The sequence below is a fragment of the Nannospalax galili genome, unplaced genomic scaffold (assembly GCF_000622305.1).
Source record: "Nannospalax galili isolate Female #2095 unplaced genomic scaffold, S.galili_v1.0 scaffold528, whole genome shotgun sequence".
Taxonomy (NCBI): Eukaryota; Metazoa; Chordata; class Mammalia; order Rodentia; family Spalacidae; genus Nannospalax; species Nannospalax galili.
The window spans coordinates 3,809,670-3,830,907 of NW_008359681.1; the positions used below are offsets into that span (position 1 = coordinate 3,809,670).

Below are 21,238 nucleotides of genomic sequence, written 5' to 3' on the forward strand. Positions count from 1 at the left end.
TTAATAACTGTATGATTAGAAGAAGCATTTCACTAGAGCTTTAACATATTAAATAACACACTCCAGAGCAAGAGTACATCTCTTTCACAAGTGGCTGCAAGTTTCTAGGTTCACAGTTGAATTAATAAAGTTATACAATATTGAACTCAGTATAAGCCCTGTAAGACATAAAATTGAATGAGTTTTTAACCTTTAAAAAGGATCTCCATTTCATTTTAGAATATATTGTTCCTTGCAGAAAGACTCATTGTTTTTGCTTCTAACACTGAGATGTTGGCATATGCATCTCTAATCTATATGTATCTGATTATAGTCATATCTAGTCAGAATCGGTTGCACTTGGATCCTTGGTGCTTGTGTGTGTCTATAAAGTCATCGGGTAGATTGCAGTGGTAATGTTTATCACCTCTACTAATTAGCATGACGTAAATTTCCATGCTTCCTCCTCAAATATAATACATTTTTAAAAATTGTTGATTTTTTTTGTGTGTGTAATATCACACAGAACATCCCAAACCATCTTATTCAACTAACTATACACCCACTTCCCAGATGGCACCCTCCCATAGCCTCCCTCCCCCAACTAGAGCCCTTATACTCTGATATCCCTGCTACTGTCTGCTGTGTTGTCAGCACCCCAGCCATTCCCCACTACTTGCCCTTCTGGTGAATCTAGTCAGCCTATCTAGAGGTCTTTGTTTTAGGAGGGTCAGCTGTTCCATCTAGCAGCAATCAGTTGTCAATATTCCTTTAGATAAGAATGGGGTCTGTTGTTCATTTTCCCAGTTCTATGCGGGTTACTATCTGGGAGCCCTTTGGCCAGACAACAACTCAAAAGAAGGTATCTCCTATCTGGCATTGTTGTTTGTTATGTAGCCTTTAGCTATGCATATGGACTCTTAAGAAATTATATTGGCCCCTTTAATCTTTGGTTATACTTTCCTTTTGGGTGTTTAAGGCCATACAGTTGGCCAAGATAAGCCAATTTATTTTTACTCTCAATGTCGTTTGAGGAGTTTTTAAATTCTATCTCTAAATTATAAAACAATATTAAAGTCTTCCAGAGTCAATAATATAAAATCAGTGCAGTCATCCCTCCCTATCTCTGAATACCATATCCACAAATTTGATGAATTTCAGGTGGAAAATATTTAAAATATAGTAGTCTGTTCATTAAACTTGAACAGAAATTCTTATAATATTCCTAAATAATATACTAAAACAACTGTTTATATAACAGCATGCTACATATTCTAAATCATCAATAGATGATTAAAAGTTTACAGGAACATATATATAGATTATATGCAAATGCAATATCATTTTATATAAGGATCATGGACATTCATGCATTGGTTTCTGTTTTTATGGCAGATCCTGGGACCAACCCCCCATTTGTATCAGTAGATGACTGCATTGCCTGTAGTGTTAATGCCAAGTTAACCAAAATATTCTAAAAGCTGCCTATTTGCATTTATATACATACATAATTGAATGTTTTAGAAACAAAAGAATGGTAAATAAGCAATATGATATTTGATGCATAAGTGCGTATATGAAATTTTTAGTCTACATTTCACGTGAATCAAATAAAATGTACAGTAAGATATAGACCATTGTCAAATGTATGAAAATACCTTGAAGCATTTGAAAATACAAAGCTTTTTCTAAAGCATGTTACATTGGTGAGAGTGAGAGCATGCAAACTCAGTCAGACAAAAACCCCTCATAGAGCTGGGGAAATGGACAGCAGGACCCATAAAAACTATTGGCAGCTGATTACTACTGGGTGAGAGAGCTGATCTTCCTTTAGGGAGTGACTCTAGATAGGCTGACTAGACTCCAGTGGATGAACTTACACGGAGGGACCCTAACATATAAGACAGAATGCATGAAATGCAGTTGGGAGATATGGGGATGCAGATGGGGGAAGGGATGTAAATATGATTAAGATGTTTTATATGATGTGCACAAAAATTCATAAAAATATACATTGAAGAAATAATAAATGTTACATTGAACTACTGACTAGTACTAAACATTTATGAAGGAATGAATTGTATTTATATTACTAAGTAACTTGAGTTCTTTTCCCAGATCTCTGACCAGGATTGCTGTAAATCAACTAATGAGAGAAGAAATACAAGAAAATCAAAAGGTTTGCTTGAATTTCTTGAAATTATTTTTAATTTAACATACTAATTCGCCATTTTACAATTTAATCTTGTCTTTATAAAAGGTAAATGTTAAGTTTCTGCTTTTTGATTATTAAAATAATCCAACATCTTAAATTTTTGTATTGTCTACTCTATGCAGTATATATCTGATTCTAGCTAGTCTTTTCTGACATAGCTCCTACTTATTTCATCCTAGTCCCCAGACTTTCTGCTCCTGTAGTAATACAGTTAATCTCTTTGTCTTTATTACTAATTTTGAGGCTTAGGAAGACCAAGTTAGGGTGAGACTACTGGAACATTACTAGACTCCTATAGCAAATAAGGCACAATTGTTCAATATTTGATAAGATTGTTCCAAGTGGTCTAAGTTAGCATTTACTTAACAAATTATACTATGTTAATATTTATGCTAATGCTTATACTGGACATTGCCTAGCTCTATTTCATAGGGATGATTTGTTATTTAAATAATATCACACTAGACTCATATGGTCCTAAACAGTAGTAATTTATTTTTCTCATATGAAAAGATATCTCAGGGCTGGGTATAGTGGTACATGCCTTTAAACCCAGGACTCAGGAGACAGAGCAGGTAGATCTATATGAGCTCAAAGCCAGCCCAGTCTACACAGTGAGTTCCAGGATAGTTGAAGCTACATAGTGGGTTTCTGCCTCCAAAAAAACTGAAATGAAAGATGTCTCAAAATAGATACCTATTGATGTTCTAATTATAGTGCTCCACAGTGTCAGGGAATGTTCATAAAAATACCAAATGGCTTTATTTTGGGTGATAAGATGGCAGCCACAGCTGAAGACTTACTATCTGTATTCAAAGCCAAAGAGGCAAGAAGAATGTTAATAACCACATTCATGCTCTTAATGCCTTCCTTAAACACTTCAGGACATGTGGTATATATCTCATGGATTAGAACTTTGTCATGTGGCCACCTCTAGCTGCAAAGGAAGCTAGAAAAACTTGTATTTATTTTCTTATAATGGAGGTAAGCAGAAAATTGGGCTGGGTAAGGTGCTAGGTTTTCCCACCAGCACTGCTCTCTCACTGGTATAATTTTGTCAACTGTTTCAATGATTGCATCCAGCTACACAGATGGTAATAAAGCAAATATGATTTGAAGAAAAGTTATTGCATTCTATACACATGCCCCTACCTAGGATATTCTTTCTCTCTTTGCAAAAATTTCTAGGTCTCTTTCAACACTGAGTTGTTAATTGCCCCCTTCTGTAATTTTACTAATTGCTCCCACATCTTTAAAAAGGCTTTTTTTTCTTTTGAGTTCCTTTTATAATTTGCTTCTTTAAGATCACCTGAAATAAGATAGGAAAGAGGACAGAAGAGAGAGGAAAAAGAAATAACCAGTGTGTCAGTTGTTTTACACAATTGAAATTGAATTGTTCTCAACTCACTTAACAGCCCAAAGTGGGTATTTTTTGTCATCAGAACATTTTTACTTGTGATAATTTGAATCTAAAGACTGAAAGATTTCATGAAGTTTAAGAGATGTTGTGGGAATAACTGAACATTTGTTCAGTCCAGAGAATGATCCATGATAGCCATGTTTTTAAGTTTTAAATATGTGAGTCTATTAAGTTTATAGCAAGTAAAACTATTTAAAAAAAAAAAGAAATGGCTCTGTAGGTAAGAGCATGTAATTTCATATTGTTGCTGAGTGGTCCAATTCTTCAACTTTATCATTCAGTCTTGATACTTTGTTTTCCATTTTATTCTCTCTGTTGGTGAGGCTTTTTCCTGTCATTTCATTCACATTGGATTATTGTGTTTTTCAATTCCATCTTCATTTCAGCCTGAGTTTTCTTCAGTATTTCTATCCCTTTCATGGATTCATTTTTCAAATCCTGAATCATCTGTATCATTTCATTCATCCATATATTTATATTTTCTTGAGCTTCCATCAGGAGTTTATCCCTGCCCTCTTTGAGTTGTTTGTGTGGTATTTAAGTTCATTGAATTTTTTGGTCATGTTTATGATTCTTTTAATTCTGTGTCCTGGTGTTCCTCTAAGTAGTTCTCATTGTAAAGCATTTCAGTAGGACAAGTAGGTTTGGTCTAGACATATTAATGTGGTGGTTTTTCATATTTTTATTTTTTCGTTGTGGTTTGGGCATGTGGATTTCTTTTTATTGCTTGTGTTTCAGGTATGAAACTCAAGCCTGTCTTTGTTTAGTTGAAGTTTACTTCTGTTTATATTGTTAGTATAGCTTGGTTGCTTTCTGATTGGGTATGAACAGTTCATTTATGCTTCAAATTCTCTCTTTTGATTTTTTATTGGTGGGACCAGATAGATCCAGACAGACTAGTTAGGAGTGCTCCAGGACTGAGCATCAGACAGACACTTATTCTCTGTGTGTCACCAGTTGTGGAACTCTGTAATACTTTCTGTTGCAATAAGAAACTTTTTTGATGAGCGGTGAGAGGTATACTTGTCCTTAAATATATGGGTACATATTTAGTATACACTAAGAAATTTGTCTGGGGATGTGACAGACACAGACACAGGTTTTTCTCTAGGATCTGTGACCTCTCTCGCCATGTGTATTTGGTGGTGTTTACAGTACCAACATGAGTTCCCTCCCATTGAGCAGCTTTAGGTAATCCACAGCTATCTGATCATACTTTTAAAAAACTGTCGTATTTTTCATACAGTATAGTTTGATGGTACTTAGATCCCCTCCCCTCTCTAGACTTCCTCCCCCACACATACAAATTCCAATTTAATGTACTCATATATGAACTAGCCTGTAGGGGACATGGGCATTTTTATACAATGGGATAAATAGTAGTAACCTCTACTGAAAATGGTTTCTTTCCTAGCTGTTCTTAGAGGCACAGGATTTTAGCTGTTTGTTGTTCTCCTTTCTCCTTGTTACAAGGCCAGGGACAGGGAGTCACACAGGATATGAGATAAACATGCTTGAGTTTGTTTCAGGGGATCCCTCCTTCCTCCCAGAGCAAAATTCAACAAGTGCAAACAGCACATGATAATTTATCAATGTAATTTATATTACAACATTCCCAGTCACCAAATGGAATAATTTCAAGGGTAGCATTTGAAAGAAAAGACAATATTCCCTAGAGGTAAAGAAAAAGTGACTGGTAATCAGAGTCTTGAACCAGACTATTGTTTGAGAATATGAGACTGGTGCTGGAGAGATGGCTCAGTAGTTAAGAGCACCGACTTCTCTTGCAGAGGACCCAGGTTCAAATCCCAGAACCCACAAGGCAGCTAACAACCATCCATAACGCCACTTCTAGGGGAATCCAGTGCCCTCTTCTGGTCTCTGTGGGCATTGCACAACATGGGTGTACTTACATACATGCAAGCAATACATTCATACACGACACAAAATAAAGTATAAAATAAAATGAGAATATAAGACTGACTTGCTTTCATTAGGTGACCCAATGCAAATATAGATCACTGTAAAGAATCTTCAAGCAGAGAAACCTAGAAAGCTATTTTATGCCTTTTGCTTCCCAAAAGAACCTCCTCTGCCAATATCTATCCCATGAAAGTCTGACTCATTCATTTTTGACAAATGTAGAAGGTAAAACTAGATTCATTTAAAGATTCTAGTGTATAAGGAGAGTAGGATAGAGGGACAGGAGAAACATTTTTATAGATGAAGAAACTGGCTCAACAGAAGAAAATTATACAGGAATCAGACATGCATTAAAAAATGTAAAATGTTATTGAAGCTGAGAAACAGTATAGGTTTAGAAATACAGTGACTCAGGTTAAAGATGGACATACAGTGATAGCTGATGATGCTCAAGTAAGAAATGTGAAATTACAACAGAAAGCTTTGCAAAGGTACAGAAAGTAGAGATCAAGGGATTTCACAGATAAAAACAACAGTTGCAAGTGATATAAGGGAGAGTTGGCCTTACAGAAAACAGAAAAGACATGCTTAAATTACAATTATAATTTCTAAAGTAAAAAGATAAAATCTATGTATGAATGGATATTATGTATAACTGGGAAAATTGACCCAGAATGACCAAACACAAGGGAAGAACTATTGAACTCTAGGGGGGAAAAGGGACATGTTTGTGTAATAGATTATAAGGAAAGAAATGCAGATTGGTAACAGACTTCTCAAAAACAGCATTGAACATGAGGAAACTATTCTACATGTGGAATATCCATAGAAATGAAGCTGTCTTTCATGTAGATATGTGTAACTATGTACATATAGGCTGAAAAGAATATTGGGCATGAAGAATTCACAGAATTGCTAAGGAGATAGTTCATAGTTAGAACACTTGCCTAGAATATGGATGTGCAAGGCTTTCTGTTTGATTCTTCAAGCAACACACACAGACACACACACACACACACACACACACACACGAAATAATTTGCTTCCAATCAAGCACTTTATAAGTAATTTTCTGAGGAATTTCTTCTAATCAACAGCTAACTGAAGATGCTTTAACAAAATAACTGGTTATTTTGTATGTATTGCATATTTAAAGGACTGGAAGTAAAATATTACCATTATATAGGGCTCAAGAGATGGATCAGTGGTTAAGAACACTGGTTGCTCTTGACAGAAGACCCAAGTTCAGTTCTCAGCACTCACATAGCAGCTAACAGCCATACATAACTAAAGTTCCAAGGTATCAGACACCCTCTTTTGGTCTCTGTGGGCATTGCACAACATGAGTACATTTACATACATACAGGCAAAACACACACATAAAATAAAATTACCATTATTGTTGGTTAATTGATATTTTGCTTTGTTTCAAGGATCTCCAAAATAAATTTGAAATTAATCCAGGTGATGCTCATCTATTTATAAATGGCCTTCTTGTTAATATGGATGTTTATGATCCTTTTAGGTAAGTTTTAAATTACTAATATAAACTCTGACTTATATAATAATAAATACAGTCTTGAATTTAGTATTTGTCAAAATGCAAAAAAAAATTAAAATTAATCAACATTTAAAAATTTTTGACATATATACATTTATGGACTTCAACATGATTTTTTAAATTATTTTATTAGACTTTCATACAATGTGTTTTAATCATATTCACCCCTCTCCCCAATTCCTCCCAGATCCACTCACCTTCTCTACCAACTTTGTTTCCTTTTTTTTTTAACCCTAATGAGTTTATTGGGCTTGCTAACAGAACATAGGGTGGGGGTTTATTTATGGAAGAGTGGGAATCTCCCCCCATATATATATAGATCCTGTGACTTCCTGACAGCCACACAAAATGGCAAGAGATGTGCCTCATGATGTTCTTGGCATATATATCCTCAGCCTCTCCCACACATGCAGCTGAGGTCAACTGATTGGGCAAGACGGGTAACTGACACCCCCACTGACTCCTTGACTAGCATGGGAAGGAAGTGTGACTACAGCTTGCTGGCATAGTTGTCAGAGGACACTTCCAGTTAACACTCCACCCCTTCCTCTGGCTCTTACATTCTTTCCACCAACCTCTTCTGCAAAAGTCCCTGAGCCTTGGAGGGGGTGATAAGTGTAGGATGATCTTTCTCCCATTGTGACAAGGCACTGAACCTTCAGGTCTCTGCATCATCTTTTGTTCATGGGCTGTTATTTTGATACATGTACATAATGTACACGTATACATATATATATATGATAGACATAACAGTCTGTCACCTCGAAGATTTATCATTTCTTCATGTTCTGGACATTAAATCCTCTCTTTGGTGTTCTGAAATACAACAAATTTTTGTCAACTACAGTCACCCAATTCTGCTATAAAATGTTCTTCCTATCTAACTGTACATTGGTACCTGTTACTTATCCTCTCTGTCCCCCTTACTCTTGTATACAATGTTTCTTATTGTGTAAAACAGTTCTATTATTTCGTTGTAGTCTACCAAAATGTCCAATCCCACAGTATCTTAAAATGTCAGAACTGGGAGATATCTTAGAGATTTGTTCTGGTGGCTACTAGAACTATACTGATTCCATTATTCTAGACTGTCTTTCACTTAAAAGTAGGTTAATGGTTTAACAGGAAAGTTCTTTGGGACTAGACTTAGTAATTCTGGGATCTCTACCCTCTAGAACAGAACTCAAAGCAACATAAGATGTTTCTCCAATAGAAATTAACAAAGATAATTCAAAGTATCTGTGTCTGTCAGAAAGCAAATATGAAATTAGGATGCTGGATGATGTCAAGTTCTGTAGGTCAAACAAAATTCTTTAAAAACATTTATGTGGAATTAAGAAGTCCTTTATTTATAAATATAGGCATATCGAAAGAACCAGTTTTTTTTTACTCATTGTCCAAAATTTAAGATTTAAAAAGAGTAAGGAAAAAACTGCTTATTGTTTTTTTTAATTTGATAAATGAAACCTAAGGACTATCTACCATAAGATGAAGATACAAGCAGCAAATAGTAGTAAGATTCAAAATTCCATACAAGCAGCAAATAGTAGTAAGATTCAAAATTCCATTTCCTTCTGATATGTTGTGCTTCTCTGACATTTTCCTTTGAGCTAAAATAAAAAGACAAAGCTATTGGGGTGGGGGACTAAAATTATGTCATACAAAGACAGGCTCATTAAACACCACAAAAACTTCCAAAATGGAAAAGATATTGCTAATGTAATTTCAATCTCATCTATAATTACAAATCAGAAATTATAAACTAAACAGCTTAAGGACTTGAAGGAAGCCTGCTTAGAATGTTCTTGCCACTTCACAGCACAGCATGAGCTTGATACACAGTACTATAAATACTCAGATTGCCCTAGCTTTTTACCAGTGAAGTTATTTTCTATTGATATTGTTGGAGCAATAATACTCTCTGTCATGTGTAAGAAATACCAAATTGTCCTACAGGTTGGATATCCCTTTTCCAAATGCTTAGGGCCACAAGTGGTTCAGGTTTCTGTTTTTCTTTTAGTTTGAAATATTTGCATATACAAATTAAGACAACTCAGCTATGGATCCCAAGCCTGAACAGGAAATTTATGTTTCATACACACTTAATACATTTTTAGTATGCCCATGTTTTGACTGTAATCCATCATATGTTGTGTAAAATTTCACACTTATGACATCAGTGCTCAAAAAGGTTTTGAATTTCAGATTTTGAGAAAAGGGATGTTCAACCTATTTATGTAATAAATTCCAATTTGTATTCTAAGCATATATTTTCTTTCTTGCTTCAATGGTTCTTTTTGTATATTGACATTTTTTTTGTATCTGTTTGATTGATTTTGTAGATTTTCAAAATAGTGAGTTATTTCCTTATTTTTTCCTCATTTTTACTACTTTTGTAAAGAATGAAGTATTCATTGTTATCGTTTAAATAATAGCAAAATGTTATTATCCCACAACATTGTCAGTGCATTTCTAAATAAGTAGTTAGGGGTACTTGTTATATTTATTGAAGAGTTTATTTGAATAATACATTTTCTTTCTATTAATAAAAATTTCAACAGAAATTTTTTCTAATGTTTTAAGAAATCTATCAAACTTGGATTGGGAAGATGGGAAGATACCAGAAAGTGCTTGGTAGAGGCCCTGAATTTAGATCCCTCCAGCATCCACGTAAAAAGCCAAGCATGGCACTTATGTTTTAGGGTTGCCAGACAAGTCTAGGCAAATTAGTGAGCTTCAGATTCAATGAAACATCCTGTCTGAAAAAATAACATGGAGAAAGTCAGGCGTGGTGGTGCACGTCTGTAATCCCAGCACTTGGGAGGCAGAGGCAGGTGGATCCCTGTGAGTTCAAGGCTAGCCTGGTCTACATAGTAAGTTCCAGGCCAGCTGGGGCTACAGGGAAACCCTGTCTCAAAAAAAGACCAAAAAAGTAAAATAAAAAAAGACAAAACAAAACAGAAAACAAACAAAAAACAACATGGAGAGTAATTAAGAAAGACACTTGACTTTAACCCATCTTCAACACACATGTACACACATGTGCAGACACATACATGAACAGATACAGAAATGAAAGATAAATCTAACAAACTTTAGAAGATTCTCTAAAAAGTTTGACAAATAAAAATGAAATTTCTTTCTTTCTTAACATAAAGTATTTTGGATATGCTGAAATCAGAAGGAAAAATGATGAATGGCCTTCGAAATCTTGGGCTTAATGAAGAAGATAGGAGCAAAATTTTAAAATTAAGTTCACCTGTTTGGGACTCTGACTATATTTTAGATATTCGGCATTCTTCTATAATGGTAAGTATTCATGTTGTCCCTTGTTCTAAAACCTTTGATATTGTTGGAGCAATAATACTCTCTGTCATATATAAGAAATATTAAATTATCATATAGGTTGAATATCCCTTTTCCAAATGCTTAGGACCACAAATGTTTCAAGTTTCTGATTTTTAAGGCTTAAAATAAACCAAATATTGGCAACATTTAGGATAAATTTAAGCATTTTGAAACAGTACTCAGGAGAGAAAGCCAAAATACAGGCTCATCCTCTTCCCCTTGTAGTGTCATATAAGAATATCTACTCCAATTAAGAATCCTTTCCAGAGGCTGGAGAGATGGCTCAGTAGTTAAGAATACTCACTGCACTTCCAGAGGACCCAGGTTCAGTTCCCAGCACCCACATGGCAGCTAACAACTCTTCTTAACTCTAGTTCCAGGGAATCTGGTGCCTCTTCTGATTTCTGCTTGCACCAGGTGTACATGTGGTGCACTTACCTACATTCGGGTAAAATATTCATACACATAAAATAAAAAATACAATCTTTTTTTTTTTTTTTTGGTTTTTTTGAGACAGGGTCTCCCTATAGCCCTGGCTGTCCTGGAACTCACTATGTAGACCAGGCTGGCCTTGAACTCACAGAGATCCACCTACCTCTGCCTCTGGAGTGCTGGGATTAAAGGCGTGTGCCACCACGCCCGGCTAAAAATACAATCTTTTTAAAAAAAAATCTTTTGCAACTTTAAAGATAAAAACAGAAGAGGGGGCTGGAGAGATGGCTCAGTGGTTAAGAGCACTGGCTGCTCTTGCAGAGGATCCAGGTTCAGTTCCCAGAGAGTTAACAACCATCTGTAGCTCCAGTTCCAGGGGATCTGATGTCTTCTGACCTACATGGGCACTGCACAACACGGGTTCACTTACATATATGCAGGCAGTACACTCATACACATAAAATAAAAATAATAAAAGTAAATATTCTTAAAAAACAGAACAACCATATGAACATTAGCAGAAATATAACCCCAAATAGTTAATATCTGAAGAACATAAGAATAATACCATAGCGCAGTAAGAATTGTGCCTGGACAGTTTACAGTGACTCTATAACTTCCAGTCTGTGTACTGCAGCCTGAGAGTTTTTTGAAATATAGTCACATCTTCTTCTTGTTTAAGCACAAAGGTGATCTGTAGTATAATCTGTAAGATGCAAACAGACTATTAATATTTTTCAGTTCTCAGATTATAAAATTTCCTGTCTCATGGATGGAGAGTACTTTTTCTGTTTTCCAATTAATTCCTACTTTCTTTTCAAAAATTAGTTTAAATATCCCATGCTGAGAGAAGTACTCCTGGACAGTCTAGACTATATGATTTTTTTAAATGAGCCATCTTCAGAATAGGTTATTTAGTAGGACCCAAAGGGCCTAGAAATTGGGACACTCATAGTAATAGTTTAGTAGAAAGTCTGATAGAATTCATACGAAAGTCATCTTACCCTGGGCTTTTATTGTTTGGGAGATTTTTAATTACTACTTTTATCTCATTGGATATTATGGACCTGTTTAAATTATTTCTTTTATCTTGATTTAGCTTTGGTAAGTCATATATATATATATTTTTTTTTGATTTTGCAGTTTGGTGGGATATAGGGTTTTTTAAGTATGTCCTTATAATTCTCTGAATTTCCTCATCTCTGATCTTATTTATTTGGACTCTCTCTCTCTCTCTCTCTGTGTTAATTTGCCTAGAGGTTTGTCCATCTTATTAATATTTTCAAAGAATGAACTCTGTTTCACTGATTTTTTGTGTGTTTTTATTTCTATTTTATTGATTTCAGCCCTGATATATTATTTCTTCCCATATGTCTTCGAGGTGTGGTTCATTCTTGTTTTCCAAGGCCTTCAAAGTCTATCATTACATTATTAACATAAGATTTCTCAATTTTTTATGTAGAGTCTTAGTGCTACAAACTGTTCTTCTTAAGACTGTCTTCGTTGTGCCCCATAGACTTTGATATATTGTGTTTTTATTTTCATTCAATTCTAGGAATTTTTAAAGTTTCCTTCCTGATTCCTCCCTTGACCCAATTATTCAGTAGTGTGTTTAGTTTCTATGAGTTTGTGTACTTTCTATAGTTTACCTTGTTATTATTATTTAGCTTTATTCCATTATGGTTTGATATTATGAAGAATGTTCTTTCAAATTTCCTGTCTTTGTTGAGACTTGCTTTGTGTCTTAATATATGGCCAGTTTTGGAGAAAGTTTCATGGACTGCCAAGAAGAGTGTGCATTCTTTAGTATGTAGATGGAAACTTCTGTAGCTATATGTTAGGTCCATTTGATTTTATGATATCATTTAACTCCTGAGTTTCTCTGTTTCGTTTTTTTCCAGTGACCTGGCTATTAGTGAGACTGGAGTATGAAAGTCAGCTATCACTGTGTCAGAATCAATCTATGATTTTAGATTCAATAGTTCCTTTTTTGAAATTGTGTGGCCCTGTAAATATACATGATTAGAATGGTAGTATCTTCTTGGTGGATTTTTCCTTTAAGAGAATGAAATATCCTTCCCTATCTTTTCTGACTAGTTTTAGTTTGGAGTTAATTTTTTCAGATATCAGAATAGTTCCACCTGGTTATTTCGTAGTTCCATTTGCTTATAATACCTTTTTCCATTCTTCTCCCCTAAGGTGGTATCTATCATTGATGCTAAGGTGTGATTTTTGGAGGCAGGAAAACAATGGATCATATTTTCTAATCCAATCAGTGTGTTTTTATTGGGGAATGGATACCATTAATATTCAGAGTTTATTATTGAATAGTGTATATTAATCCCCATGTTGATTTTTTAAAATTTTTTATTGAATTTTTGTGTATTTCATACAGAACATCTCAATCAATCTTAACTTTATACCTCCTTTCCCACTGGCACCCTCCCATAGCCTGCCCCCTATTGAAATTCATACATTCTGTCATTTGTGTTAAGGCCTATTGTGTCAAGTTAGTGTTCCCAGATATTTCTCAGTGCAAGTTCATCTACTGAGGTCTAGTCAGCTGATGGAGAGTCCTTCACTTTAGAAAAATCAGCTCTTCCTCACTCAGTAGTAATCAGTTGCCAATATTTCTTCAGCTAAGATTGGGGTATGCTGTCCGTTTCCCCAGTTCACTGCTGGGTTTTTGTCTCTTGAGTTTGCATGGGTCTTGTGCATGCTGACATCATTGCTGTAGGTTCATTTAAGCAGGGTCCCAGGAGCTTGTAGGACTCTATTTCCATATGGTCTTGCACTCCCTGGGTCTTACAATCTTTCCATCCCCTGAGCTCTGGGTGGGTGAAGTTTAATATAAGAGCCCTGTCTGAGGACCAACATTCTGTAGACTCTTAATCTCTATGCTTGGCCATTTGTGACCTTTGGTGCTCCTGGACCTCCACTGCATGAGGGAGCTTCATTAATGAAAACTGAGAGATTCATAAGTCCTCTTTGCCCGTTGCTCTATGTTCCATGAGCCTGAGGTATAGAGGTTGCATTGTAGATGTGCCACTTAGGCTTGGCCAAATCACAGACAATGTCTATGTGTGACCAGTTGTGGTACTCTGTAATAGTTTCCATCTGGTGCGAAAGAAGCTTCTTTGAGGATTGGTGGCTGGGATATTTGTCTGTAAATATAAGGATACATATTTTGCACATAGTAAGAAATTGCATTAGTCTAGGGATATGACAGTCGTGAGGTTTTCTCTAAGATCTATGACCTCTCTAGCCATGTGTATTTGGCTGTATTTGAAGTACCATACATGTATTCCTCTCATTGAATGAGTTAGTCCAAATGGATAGCTGCTGTTTGCCCCCCAGGATAAAAGTGCCACTACTGCACAAATATCATATGCTGTGCTGGCCACTCATATGGTTACATGGTCTTGAACAATATGGTGTTAGACCATCAGTTGATGTTCTCCCTTAGCAATTTGCGTAATGCTATCCAAAGCTATGAGAACTAGCCTTCAGGGGAAGTGGCTTCCAGGTTAATTCCAGCTCCATTGTTCCAAATCCTATGTCTGAAATGTGTTCTGTCTTCAGCAGTAGGATCTTAACTTCAAGATCTGGGAGGCCATGAAGGGCTGTGGCAGTAGCCTGTGTAATTTTGGGAGTCACTTGGATCACCTTGGCCAACAACTCAAAGAAGTTTTCTCCTGTCTTGTGCTGTTTCTTGTTATGTGACCTTTAGCTACACACATGGACTCAAGTAGAGATATTATATGTGTAATTTTTCATTAGATTGTTGAACTGATATGATTCCTTCTGACTTTTTACACTAGTTAGGCATTATTTGTCTCTCCTCTCTCTACCTGTCTAACTCAGATCTTTGGTTACCCATCCTGGTATAGTTTTATTTGTTCCCTGTGACTTCTTGAGTGTGTATATCTTTCTGTTTGGATTGATGTACTCCTTCTCGTATTTTCTGTAGATCTGGATTGTATAACAAAAACTTTTTCCTGTTTTTTTTTTAAAAATAATGTTTTTGTTTGTTTATTTCATATATGTATACAATATATTTTGTTCTTATTCTCCCCCAATTACCTCTCTCCAAATCCTGTCAGGACCCATCAACCCACCTTCCTATCTTCTTTTACAATTACTATTATTAATAGCTCCCTGAGTTCCATTAGTGCTGATCATTTGCAAATTGGAGTGGGATCCATCTGCTAGGGCATGAACAACCTATGTGTCCACATACCCAGAGAAAAGTGACTCTCCCCAACACAAAATTCATTTAGTAAAAAAAAATCTTCTTTGGACTCATTCTTCCTTGTGAGTTTCCTTTTCCTTGCTTTTAGAATGAAAATATTTATCTTTTCCATTATATACTGTAAGTATGTATGTGTATATATCTATGATTTTATGTATCTATATAAAATATAGGAGACACACATAAGCAAAAGTCCATGATATTTGCAAAGAGAATTGATGGCCCCTATGCAACCCTACACAATAGAATATTCCTTCTGTACTTTCCCATTTAAATTTTGTTTTATATTTGAATGCATACCTTTTTATATTTTTTTAATTTAAAAAAAAATTGAGAACTTCATACATGCATATAAGGTGTTTTGATCAAATCCATGCCAGTTCCCTCTCCTCCAACTCCTCCCGTATCTCCCCATCACTTTTTCCTGACAACTTCGTCTACTCTTTTTTTCTTAATGGGGCTTTTTGCTACTCATAACATTACCCCCCTCTGAAGAGGTAACCCTAAAATTTTTTAGGGACTAGATAAGAGCTCCTAAATACTTTTGAGATTTTTGGCCTTTGGAACAGAGTGTGTTACTAAGAGACCAAAGGGCATTTTCACCTTTAGCCAAGAAACTGACTACTTTTCTTTGGGGTCTTTTTACCCTAACTCCCTAGCCAATTCCTACCTCCTTATCACAACATCCTCTGAAGAGGTTACCCAAATTGCAGATAAGGAATTGGAATGCAGACCACTCTGGCTTCTTCCATACTGAACAGGGACACAGGGTGAGGTAATTGAGGTACCCCTTCAGTGGGTCTCTCTAAAAGACTCCCAAATTGCATAACATTTAACTGTAGGGAGAAAAGGAAGTCCTTCACTCGTGCCTAGGAGATGTGAAGGAGAAGTAAAAGCAAGAATAGTTAGCATTACAAGTTCTAGACAGGGAACCAGAAGAAAAGTAAGAACAGGGCAAAATTTCAAACATATCAGAATCCTTTGGAATTTCTTGACAAGAACTTCCAAAAGCATCCCCCTATTGGGTTCCTCCTCCTCATTTTTCTTTTCTCTATCAAGGCCAGACTCGAGAGTGATGGACTCAGGATTTGTTTTCAGGCACTTTGATAGCTGTTGGAGTGGTTAGAATTAGTGTCAGTTCCTTTGCAAAGGCTTCCAGATAGGGGGCAAAAACAAATTTAGCCATCATTTTAGAACAAGAGTGGGCTGTCTCCCTTAGCTACAGATGGGCACTACAGTATTGAGACCAAGATTTGAAGTCTTACATCTGATCAGCACTTTCTGATTAGAAACAATCATCAATGAGAAATAACTGTCTAAATACCATTTTATATGGACTTAAGTCCAATGTCTGGGAAGTATAATCCCTTGAACTCTTAGAGAAATAGACTGATCACTTTAATCTTTGGTTATACCTTCCTTTTGGGTGTTTAAGGCCATATAGTTGGCCCAAATAAACCAATTGATTTTTACTCTTAAGGTTGTTTGAGGACCTGTTCCTCAGGGGTCACATGGGCTTGGGAAGAGCTCCTGGCTCCTTTCTTTTACCTGTTCCATCTATGTAAAGATAAGTCAAATGTCCTGCTTGACTATGGCTGACTTCACTTGGAAGCATGGAGGAAATGTTTCCTCTGTGTTGACCCTCCTCTTTGTAGACTGGACACCATTTCAAGTCCATCTGGTGGTGTCTCCATGGCCTCCCTGAACAAGAGGGCAGGTAACTCACCACAGTTACAGGACATTTTGAGAGATGCTCCATAGTCTACTGGAACTTAGTCGACCTTGCAGGGCAAGGAGCAAAACCTGTTCTTTAAGTCCCTTCTAGCCAGATTAGTATAGGCCTCAAATTGTGGCTGTTAAACATCCAAGAAGGTTAGTTCCACCAGTCTGGTACTTTTTAAAAATATTTTATTTATTATTTTTATTTTATGTGTATGAGTGTATTGCTTGCATGTATGTCAGTGCACCCATGTCGTGTAATGCCATGGAGGTCAGAAGAGAGCTTTGGCTTCCCCTGGAAATGGAGTTAAGGACGGTTCATAGCCACCATGTAGGTACTGGGAATCGAACCTAGGTTCTCTACAAGAACAGTCAGTGCTCTTAATCGTTGAGCCATCTCTCCAGCCCCTTATTTATTATTTTTACTTTGTGTATGAGTGTATTGCCTGCATACTGTGAGTGTACTCATGTCATGCAATGCCACGGAGGTCAGAAGAGGCCTTCAGATTCCCCTGGAACTGTAGTGAAGAACCATTTATAGCCGCCATGTAGGTGCTGGGAATTGAGCCAAGGTCCTCTTCAAGAGCAGTCAGTGCTTTTAACCGCTGAGCCATCTCTCCAGTCCCCAGTCTGATACTTTTAATTACCATGTGCTATGTAGATAAAGCTTGGGCAAAAATGAAACGTTTTCGTATTTTGTTCCTTAAACTAGTTGACTAAACTATGACCTTAGAAATTTTAAGATTATGTATATATTATTTTCATTTCATACGTTATATATCATAACAAACCTACACAGACCTTTATCACTTGCTTAGGCTTTCTCATTTTTTCTATTTTGGAAAATATCTCCATTCCCATATCCTTTTAACGTTTTTTTTTGTCTTTTAAATAATTATGAGACATATAACATTAACAAATAAATTTTCCATCTGTTGTGAGAAATCTTTTCCTGGGGATACTAAGCAATGTTTATCTCCTTCTAAGATTCTAGTGTCAAAGCAATGTTTGATTGAAGTTTTCCTGGGGAGTAAATGAATTTACTGAGATTACTTACAGAGATGACTGAGGGGTTGCTGAGGTGTATGAGTGACCTGAGGGTATGCACAGTGGAAAGCCTTTAACCAGCATGGATCAAGCCTTCTCTTCCTTGCCTTCTCCAGATTATATACTTTAGACATCTCCAAATCCAGGAGACCATGTGTGATTAAGGCCAAATTACATACAGTTGGCTGGGAAAAGTGGCTGGATACTCTGGTGAGGGTCCAATGACCCTGCTTGCCTCTCCTTTAATGAAGGAGCACAACCATCAACAAGCCCAATTGTGACGATGTTTAGCAAGCAGGCACAGCTGAAATCATGATGATGGTGGTTATTTCACCCGGAAGAGACTGCTGTACAGCATCATCTTATTAAAAGATCATGGAATTTAAAAGGATTTGGTGCTTTGATCCACAAATGAAGGAGAACATAAGTGTTTTGTTTTTCTGAGTCTGTATTACTTCACTTAGTTTAACAGTTTCTAGATCCATCAATTTACCTGCAAATTTCATTATTTCATCTTTCTTTACTGTTGAATAAAACTCCATTGTGTAAATGTACCACAAATTATGGACACAAGACTTGGAAGAATTGAGCTGGAACTGATCCAGAAGCCTCCTCCTTGAGGACTAGCTCTCATAGTATCAGAAAGTGCTCTGCTAGCTGCCAAGGGAGAAAAACAATCAATAGTCTTACACAGCTGAAAAGCCTGTAAACCATAATAGTGACCAGCCTGGTGAGATATTCCCAATGGTGCCATAGTGCAGATTTTACCTTGGGATTAACCAACAGCTGTCTACTTGTACTTACTGCCCACTCAATAGGAAATTCATGCCTGATACTGTAAAGTAGCCAACTACCTGTGGCTGGAGAGATCATAAATCTTAGAGAATCTACTACTGCCATTTTCCTAAACCAATATAATTTGTAACTGTGTTCTAGACAATTGTCCTTATAGCCACTGATAAGTGTAGCTTTCACCTCTCATCAAAGTTTCTTTTTGAAGAAGATGGATACTAGTTCGTAGATCCATAACTGGTCAAAATGCAGAGACTAAGCAACCGTGGGGTACCCAACCACAATAGGTACATCTACAAAGCAGTGCCTGTACTTCTGGCTCAGAGAACATCATGGAAGAGGTGGTAAAGTACTTTAAGAGCCAGAGGACCAGGACATCTGCTGAGAGAGAGTACCTTCTAGACAGGTCCTAGTTTGTTTCTTAATTGCTGTGGCAAAATACTCTGACCAATACAAACTTGGGGAGGAAAGGGTTTATTTAACTTACATCTCTGGGGTCACAGTTCATCAGGGAGCCCAAGGTAGCAACTCAGGGCAGGCTCTCCTGGAGGCAGGAGCTGGAGCACAAGCCATGGAGGAATGCTGCTTAACTGGCTTGCTCCCCTGGCCCTTGTTTCTTATGCAACACAGGCCCACCTACCACCCACAGTGAGCTGGGCCCTCCCACATCACTCAACAATCAAGAAGGTGCCCCATGGACATGGCCACAGGCCAGTCCAATGAAGGCAATTCCCCAATTGAGGCTCCCTCAACCCAGATATGTCAAGTTGACACTAAAGCTATCCAGCACAACAGGACAGGGAAACTATATCCATGAAATCTCAACAATATGGTCACCTAAACAAGACAGACCTTCATAATAACTTACCAGTTGACATGCCAGTGTGAATGGGAAAGTTTTACAAGGCCTTACTCCTAGATGAAGCGCTACAGGCAATCAGCTGCAGAGAGAGGAGGGAATCAGTTTTCTCCCCCTGGTTATCCAATTCCAAGTGATCAGTCCTAAACAAATGTACATATGAACACTAAATGGATTTAGTAGGTTGAGTATATATACATATATATGTGTATAGGTAACAATAATTAAAGAGATCATGGCCAGCCTTGGTGGCACATGTCAAGTCCACGCACTTGGGAGGCAGAGGAAAGTGGATCTCTGAGATCAAAGCCAGTTTGGTCTACATAGGGAGTTCCAGGCCAGCTGGGGTTACAGGGAGACCCTGTCTCAAAAAAATACCAAAAGACAGACAAGAGATCATGAATTGGAGAGGGACTGGGTGACATCCAGAAAGGGAGAGGACAGAGTGGAAATGATACAAATACAGTGCTCATGTATGAAAGTCTCAAAAAGATTATTTTTAAAATAATATGTGTGGCCGGGCATGGTGGCACATGCCTGTAATCCCAGCACTTGGGAGGCAGAGGCAGGCAGATCTTTGTGAGTTCAAGGCAAGCCTGGTCTACATAGTGAGTTCCAGGACAGCTGGGGCTACAAAGAGACCCTGTCTCAAAAAGACCAAAAACAAAATAATAGTAATGATGATGATGATGATGATAATAATAATAATAATAATATATGTAAGTATTCCCATTAAAACCAAGAACAAGATGAGGCTATCCACCATCTCCACTCCTTTTCAATATAGTGCTTGAAACTCTTGCTAGAACAATAACTCAAGAGCAGGAAATTAAAGTACTCATTGGGAAAGAAGTCAAATTACTACTATTTCCAGATGATATGCTATTATACATAAGAGATCCCAAAACTTCTTCCAGAAAACTGCTAGAAATGATAGTACTTGCAGCAAAGTGGCAGGTTACAAAATCAGCTTACAAAAAAAAAAAAAAAAACAGTAACCTTTTTATATACCAAAAGCAAGCAATTGGAGAAACCTTCCCATTCACAATAGCCTCAAAAAAAAATCTATGAATAAACCAAAGACATTAAATAACCCTACAGTGAAAATTTTAAATCTTTTAAATATATTTCATTTATTTTTATTTTATGTGTATGAGTGTATTGCCTACATATATGAGAGTGCACCCATGTCATGCAATGCCACGGAGGTCAGAAGAGGGCATCATATTCCCCTGGAACTGGATTTAAGGATGGTTTGTAGCCACCATGTGGATGCTGGGAATCGAACCTGGGTCCTCTGCAAGAGCAGTCAGTGCTCTTAACTGCTGAGCCATCTCTCCAGCCCTAAAAATTTTAAATCTTTAAAGGAAGAGATAGAGGAAGACACCAGGAGATGGAAGGACCTACCATGCTCATAGATTGATAGAATGACGATCCTATCAAAAGCAATCTATAGAGTCAATGCAATGCCAATCAAAATCCCCATGACATTCTTTATAAGGCTAGAAAAAATCCTAATATAGAATCACAAAAGACCCCAGATAGCCAAAGCAATTTGGGGCAAAAAGAGCAATGCTGAAAGGATCATCATACCAGATCTCAAACTATATTACAGAGCTCTAATCATAAAAACAGCATGGTACTGGCACAAAAGCAGGCACATAGATTAATGGAACACAATTGAAGACCCA

General features: G+C 36.8%; 1 protein-coding gene across 8 annotated transcripts in view; it reads left to right on the top strand.

The window, feature by feature from the left end:
• Positions 1 to 21,238, top strand: part of Uggt2 (UDP-glucose glycoprotein glucosyltransferase 2) — a 259,231-nt gene that overhangs the window by 74,092 nt on the left and 163,901 nt on the right. For all 8 annotated transcript variants that reach the window (XM_029558882.1, XM_029558884.1, XM_029558883.1 and 5 more), the window contains 3 exons: positions 2,098 to 2,158; positions 6,971 to 7,062; positions 10,257 to 10,407. In XM_029558882.1, the coding sequence (XP_029414742.1) occupies positions 2,098 to 2,158; positions 6,971 to 7,062; positions 10,257 to 10,407 (304 nt within the window). The remainder of the gene's footprint in view (positions 1 to 2,097; positions 2,159 to 6,970; positions 7,063 to 10,256; positions 10,408 to 21,238) is intronic.